This window comes from Microtus ochrogaster, chromosome 2 (genome assembly GCF_000317375.1).
Source record: "Microtus ochrogaster isolate Prairie Vole_2 chromosome 2, MicOch1.0, whole genome shotgun sequence".
Lineage (NCBI taxonomy): Eukaryota > Metazoa > Chordata > Mammalia > Rodentia > Cricetidae > Microtus > Microtus ochrogaster.
In genome coordinates, this window is record NC_022010.1 from 13,899,072 (window position 1) to 13,906,841 (window position 7,770).

A 7,770-nucleotide genomic window follows, 5' to 3' on the forward strand; every position below is an offset into this window, starting at 1 on the left:
CTGCCTCTGCCTCCCGAGTGCTGGGATTAAAGGCGTGCGCCACCATAGCCCGGCCTGGGTATTTTCTGGAGTTCGGTAAGTCTATTATCTCCTAGTCCTCTCACCCAGCACCTGGGTTACCTGCCCTGCAGACTGAATAACTAAGTGATGACCATACAGTGGCTCCTGCTCAAGGCCTGGGATTAGGCTACTCAGTGGAAAATCTTACCTGGCAGGCTCTCCTTTGATTACCCCCTGGGGGCAGAGAGATGATTAGGTTAAAGACGTCAGTTTGGGTGCAGCAAAATGGACAGAAGGTAAAGGAACTTGCCTTCAAGCCTGGTGACCTCCATGCACAAGCCAAGACATGAGGTATTGTCTTTACCCACCCCACCCCCCAGTAATAAATAAATTAATAGAAAGAAAACCTGTTAACTCAATTTGACTGGCTTAAATGCCTAGACCAGTGGCCCCACATTTGTGGCAGGCACACACTCATGAGCCACTGAGGTACCCCATCATCCCCAGCTTCCAGCTTCTTCCTTGAGAAGGAACAGGTAGCTCATTCCCAAAAAGTAACCCTGAGCCAGGCCAGTTGTATTGTATGTGGTAAGTAATATGGACTCTGCATCACAAACCTGTGGACAGTTATATTGTGTGTGTTAGTGTGATAATTTATTCAAATGAAACTTTTTATGGATGTTGTTGTTATGTCCCTCCTTTATTTTTTAGCATTCATTTATTTTGTGTGCATGTGCACGTGTGTGCCATCACCCCCCTTATGTGGAGAACAGTTTGCTTTAGGCCCTTCTCCCAGGTGTAGTCTAGGGATCACAGTCAGGCCATCAGGCTTGGCACTCACTTCATCATTTCACTGGTCCATGGTTAGGGTTTTGGGGGTTTTTTTTTTTTGGTTTTTTTTTTTTTTTCTTCTTTTAAAGATTTATTATGTACACAGTGGTGTTCAGCCTCCATGTATGCCTGCAAGCAAGAAGAGGGCACCAGATCTCATTACAGATGGTTGTGAGCCACCATGTGGTTGCTGGGAATTGAACTCAGGACCTCCGGAAGAGCAATCAGTGCTCTTAACCTCTGAGCCATCTCTCCAGCCCTGATTATTGTTTTGAACAGGGTCCCATGTAGCCCAGATTGGGTCTCCTTCCTCTTTATGAATGTTGGGATAATATGCATGCACCACCATGCTTGACTCTTGTTTGTAGACTTCTGTGTGTGAAACAGACAGAAATGGAGTGAAGGGTTATAGTTGGTTGTTTTGTTTACTCTTTTGGCTTTTTTTAGTGCCCCTCCCCCCAGCTCCCAAATAAATCACACAAGGAGACTTATTCTTTTTTTAAAATTAATTTATTTATTTAAATATGTATACAATATTCTGTCTGTATACCTGAAGGCCAGAAGAGGGCGCCAGACCTCTTTACAGATGGTTGTGAGCCACCATGTGGTTGCTGGGAATTGAACTCAGGACCTTTGGAAGAGCAGGCAATGCTCTTAGCCACTGAGCCATCTCTCCAGCCCAAGGAGACTTATTCTTTCTTAAAAATGTTTGACTTTAGCTTGGCTTGTTTCTAGCCAGCTTTTCTTAAATTATCCCATCAATCTTTTGCCTCTGGACTTTTATCTTTCTCTAATTCTGTATACCTTTCTTTACTACTTTCTCTGTGGCTTGCTGTGTAGCTGGGTGCCTGACCCCTGATGTCCTCCTCTCCTTATTCTATCTTGCTCCTTCCTCTTTCCTTCAAGATTCTCTTCCCATTTATTCTCTCTGCCTGCCAGCCCCACCTATCCTTTCTCCTGCCTTGCTATTGGCTATTCATCTTTTTGTTGTTTTTGTTTTTCGAGGCAGAGTTTCTCTGCAATTTTGGAGCCTTTCCTTTTTTTATATATATATATTTATTTATTATGTAGACAACATTCCTTCCATGTATGTCTGAAGGCCAGAAGAGGACACCAGACCCCATTACAGATGGTTGTGAGCCACCATATGGTTGCTAGGAATTGAATTCAGGACCTTTGGAAGAACAGTCAGTGTTCTTAACCTCTGAGCCATCTCTCCAGCTCCTGGAGCCTTTCCTGGAACTAGCTCTTGTAGACCAGGCTGGCCTCAAACTCACTGAGCTCCACCTGCCTCAGCCTCCCCTTCCCAGTGCTGAGTTAAAGGTGTACCCAACCACTGCCCGGCTTTTGGAGAGGGGTTGGTTTTGGTTGAGTTTCTTTGTTTCTTTTATCTTTTTTTGGAAACAAGGTTTCACCTTGTAGCTTTGGAGCCTGTCCTGGAACTAGCTTCCCAGGCACTAGGATTAAAGGCATGCACCGCCACCACCTGGCTATTTGCCTGCCAGAAGAGGGCACCAGATTTCATTATAGGTGGTTGTGAGCCACCATGTGGTTGCATAGAATTGAACTCGGTACCTCTGAAGAGCAACCAGTACTCTTAATGTCTGAGCCATCTCTCCAGCCTCTTCCTTTTTATGTGTAATTTATCCTTAAAAACAAATGTAAGACTGAATATGTGGCTCAGTGAGTCCATGAAGTCTTGGGTTTGATTCTCTAGAACTTCATAAAACCAAGTGTGGTGGCACATGCCTTAACTCCTGCATTCCAGATGTGGACGCAAAAGGATCTCAAGTTACAGGCCAGTCTAGCTACATAAAAATATTCTATCAGCCAGGCAGTGGTGGTGCACGCCTTTAACCCCAGCACTCAGGAGGCAGAGACAGGCAGATCTCTGTGAGTTCGAGGCCAGCCTGGTGTACAGAGCTAGTTCTAAGATAGCTAGGACTGTTAATCAGAGAAACCCTGTCTCAAAAATGCAAAAACAAAAATTATATATGTTTGTGTATGTGTGTGTGTGTGTGTGTGTGTGTATGTATAATCAAAAAATACTGCCGGGCGATGGTGGTGCATGCCTTTAATCCCAGCACTCGGGAGGCAGAGGCAGGCGGATCTCTGTGAGTTCGAGACCAGCCTGGTCTACAGAGCTAGATCCAGGACAGGCTCCAAAGCCACAGAGAAACCCTGTCTCAAAAAACCAAAAAAAAAAAAAAAATACTAAATTTTTAGCCAAACATGGTAGCGTGCCTTTTATCCCAGCACTGGGTGGCGGAGGCAGAGGCAGGAGAATCTCTGTGTTCAAGGTTAGCTTGGTCTACAGCAAATTCCAGTCCGGCCAAAGCTATATAGTGAGACTCTGTCTCCAAAAAAATAAAAAGTCAAAATCAAAAAATAATAATACAGACTGGAGAGATGACTCAGCAGTTAGGAGCACCAACTGCTCTTTCAGAGTACCTGTGTTGAAATGTCAGCACCACATGGCAACTAATAACTGTCTATAACTCCAAGATCTGATACCTTCACACATACTTGCAGGCAAAACACTAATGCACATAAAGTAAAAATAAATTATTAAAAGTAATATTTTTTTTTTCTTTTTAGTTCCAGTGTTGTCCTTGTCAGCACTCTGTCACTTAAGGATTGCAGACTGTCACTGTATTTTGAAAACATAGCATATACTGAATGGTACATAGAGGACAATAGTGTGTCAGACCCGATTACAGACCATAGAGTTAGCAATTAGAATTGATCTTGAGGAGTGAATTTTAGGACTTAGCAGGGAATCAGGACAAGTATTTGAGGCCATAGGAGATGCACACACACAAGCACGGATTGTAGCACACTAGTCTAGCAGCAGACAGGGAGCTGGACAGTAGAGGTAACCAAGGAAAAACAAACAAGCCTCTTTGCTACTGCCGCGCTTGCTGCACAAGTACTCTGCTGCTGAGCTGTATCCCTGGCTCCTTTCTGCTTTTTGTTTTGAAACGGAGCCACAGTAAGTTGTCCAGGCAGGACTTGAACGTAACAGTCCTGCCTAAGTGTCCTCAGTGGCTGGATTAGAGGCCTGCACCTTCATCAGGCCAGGCTATGAGAAATTCTTGGCCATAACGAGACTTCTAAGAATGGTGCCCAAGGCTTTCATTGAAAAGAAGGTTCATAAGATCAAGCGGGTGTTTTTTTTGGTTTTTTTGAGACAGGGTTTCTCTGTGGTTTTGGAGCCTGTCCTGGCACTAGCTCTTGTAGACCAGGCTGGTCTCGAACTCACAGAGATCCGCCTGCCTCTGCCTCCCGAGTGCTGGGATTAAAGGCGTGCGCCACCACCGCCCGGCAAGTGGGTGTTTTAGAAATAGGTGTCCAGCTAACTTGGAGGATAGATGTAAGGAAAATGAATCCAGGGGTGATGGCGGCTCACTATTCCTGACACATGTCAGTGGCAGTGGATCTGGAATAAGGTGGTGACCGTTGTGATAGAGGAAAGGGTGGACTTGCGGGAGCCCGGTGCCTGGGACTAGGGCAGCTAACAGCAGGCTTCCCTCTGAAGCTTCCTCTTCTCTTCTGCAGTTTTCCCTACTCATTGATGGCGCCCTTCCTGGGAACACCTCCTGTCTCCATGTCTCATGTCACATTCCTTAGCACCAAGATCCAGAGCATTCTCCCTGATGGGGCTTCCTCAGGACTTCAGACATTCCAGTTTTTTCCTTTTCCTGGTTTTTAAGACTGTAGTCCAGGCTGGCTACCTGAGTGCTTGCATTAGTGGCATGTGTCACCAGGTCTAACCCTTTTCTGCCTTCTCAGAGACAGTTATTTTGGTCCATTCTCTCTCTAGGTACCCCAAGTTCAAATAATAAGTTTGTATGGAATGCTCTGACTCCCTCTAAAGCGTCTTTCCCTTTACAGATACGGAGGTTCCACATGGTTCTCAGAGCCGCAAAGCCGTTCAGTTTCAACCACCACTGCCTCCTGGCACACCTCCTCCGCTGCCACAGGGAACACCTCCACCTCTCTTTACTCCTCCACTCCCTAAGGGCACCCCACCACTGACTCCCAGTGACTCACCCCAGACCCGACCCACAGCTTCAGCCATGGACGAGGACACCCTGACACTGGAGGAGCTTGAAGAGCAGCAGAGGCAGATCTGGGCAGCTCTGCAGCAGGCCGAGGGAGGCAACAGTGACTCTGATGTTCCTGTGGACACACCTTTAACTGGGAATTCTGTTGCCTCCTCCCCTTGTCCAAATGAGTTTGACCTCTCTGTTCCAGAAGGAAAGGCCCTGGAAAAGCCAGTGCTGACTGGCCCCCAGGGACCAACCACTTCTGCAGAAACAACTGGACCTGAGCCTCCCTCCAGCCCAGCAGCAGGGGCATCAGTGCTCTGTCAGAAAGAAGAGGGAGAAGATACAGAGGGGGACCCTGAAGATGCTCTTGACAATGGCAGTGTGTCGAACTGTGACGTGAGGAATGGAGGCAGCCAGAAGCTCCTTCATCTGGGCACCCACCCCTCAGCAGCTTCAAAAACCCACAGCCTGGTCCCTGACATGAGCAAGTTTGCCGCTGGAATAACACCCTTCGAATTTGAGAACATGGCAGAGTCCACTGGAATGTACCTCAGGATAAGAAGCCTGCTAAAGAATTCACCCCGAAATCAACAGAAGAACAAAAAGGCCTCTGAGTGAGCGTTTGCCACAGCATCACCTGCTGCAGGACAGTCTGCAGCTCTGTGTTGTTCTAGTGGACTGAGATGGCCATTGAAATCACTTCCCGTGTGCCCCTCCCACCTTTCAGAATCTGCCCATGGTTTATTGTGATCTCAGCTCTAGCCTGTTTCACAGAATGAAAGACTAGGCGTGAGTTTGCTGTTTACTCTCACTGACAACAGCCAAGTGGTGTGTTCATGAGCTGCTTCAGAGGTGGTTGGTTCGGGTTGAGGAGTTGTGGATCGTGAGTATCTGTCCAGAGTGAAGGTTTTTTGTTTTTTTTTTTTTTATTTTTAATGTCTTTTGTAAATGTTTTCCCTTTCTACATTTTGCTATTATCCTGTATATAGAAACTTAATATATCACTTTTTAAAAGAAATTCTAACAACTTTAAATTCACATTTCAATTCCAACAACCAAATGAGAACAATCAGGGATGAGCAGCTTTATCCTGCTTGGGGTATTTTTGTAAGATTTTCATGCATGAATTTTAATAACACTTTTACTTTTTGTAATTATTTGAATCCAGTAAAGGTGTGCTCACCTTTGTGTACAGAGGTTTAATAAATTAGTTTTCTTACACATGAGCCAAGACTTTGGGAGATGTGACTCACAGTTAAATTGTTCTTTTAAACTTAGATGAAAATTATGTGTTTACAAAGAAACTGCATGCTTGGCTGCTTTATATAAGTGGGCCCCAACCTTACATATAATATAGAAACAAAAGTGTTTAATTATTTTGGAATGGAGGTCAGTTAGCCTTTGTACAAGATAATACTGTGCATTCAAGCCGTAAGGTAATAGACAGACACAAACTGAGTGTGAGTGTCTACTACGCAAGCAGGAACCGGATCTGGTTCTCTCAGGAACCCGTGGAGATCTTGAATTACCACTCATGTAGTGTTGTTGCTCTGCTCCCAGGCCAACAGAGGGCGAAAGGGAATCATTCTGGACTCAGTGTTCGTCTCTGAGAACTTGGGTAGTCCAATTCACTGATTGTAAGCAGTAAAGGAAGGATGCTCACAAGAAAGGGTGAATGAGGCCATGCTGGAATAATATGTTGAGTGCTTTGAGCTTTTTTGTTACCCGAGTTTTCAGTGAATTCTTCCCAGGGGTTTATGTGGCATTGTGACCAGTAAGAGTGTCAGCCTTTCTATCGGACCTGCCCCAAGGAAGAAGATGAGGGGTCTTGTCAACATTGAATGTGTTTTCCTGCTCTCCTTTCTTTTCTTTTAAAGTAGGAGCTTGCTGTATAGTCCAGGCTGGCCTTATTCACCGCCTCCCTGCTACTAACTGCCTTACTGCTGGGATTACAGGCAAGATGACATAGCTCTTTACAAAAATAAAAAACCACATTTACTGGGGCAGAGGGGACCTTCCTTGGCATGCATATGGGGTTGGAAGACAGTGGTTGGGGGCCCGTGTTCTCTTCCCACAACTGTTTGTCTTCATCAAGCATGGCTGACAAGCACCTTGACCTGATGATCCAGTTCACCAGCCTGATCTTCCTAACTCCTGATTAAAGGTGTGCACCACCCCCCTCGGTTGCCCGGGATCCAGCCCAGAGCCTGTGTTTGTGCTAGGCAAGCGCCCTACCGACCACACTGCTTCCCCAGCCCTAGTGACATGACTCTTGACTGGTCAGACTGCCACTAGGCTAAACTGATTTCTGAGTCATAAATGACTGTTTATTCCAGTGCAGTGGCTCATGCCTGGAATCCTAGCACTTGGGAGGGAGGCTGGAGGATCAGGACCAGCCTTGGTTACATAGCAAATTAAGTTAGCCTAAGCTACAACATGACATGAGATCCTGCCTCAGAAAACAAAAGTTAAGTATTCCTTTAACTATTGTATTACTGGCATCCTCCTGCATTGAGATAGCTCAATAATTATTCCTAGCCCATAAATACCCCATTAAAGTATGGCTTACTCCATTTTCACTTCGTTGAGTAGGTATTGTCTTTTTTTTTATTTTTAATAAATGTCTAAGACATAGATGGTAAGCAACCTGATTGTAAATAAATTCAGATCTCTTGCCTCTGTGTCCAAGTTCTTATTTTTTTTAATTTTTTATTTTTTGAGTTATATGTATATGTGTGTATGTGTGAGTTCAGGTGCCCTTGGCACCCGGAAAAGGGCATTGGGTCCTCTGGGATGGGCGTTGAATGCAGGTGGTTGTGAGCTGATGTGGTTGTTGGGAACCAAACCCAGGCCCTCTTCAAGAGTAGCAAATTTAACAGCTCAACCA

General features: G+C 45.4%; 1 protein-coding gene across 2 annotated transcripts in view; it reads left to right on the top strand.

Annotated features, from left to right (window-relative positions):
* The window catches only part of Zcchc8 (zinc finger CCHC-type containing 8), a 32,761-nt gene extending 25,198 nt beyond the window's left edge, over window positions 1–7,563 (top strand). For both annotated transcript variants that reach the window (XM_013350164.2, XM_026785813.1), the window contains exon 14: window positions 4,726–7,563. In XM_013350164.2, the coding sequence (XP_013205618.1) occupies window positions 4,726–5,501 (776 nt within the window). In that variant the 3' untranslated portion in view covers window positions 5,502–7,563. The remainder of the gene's footprint in view (window positions 1–4,725) is intronic.
* Window positions 7,564–7,770: the final 207 nt, after the last annotated feature.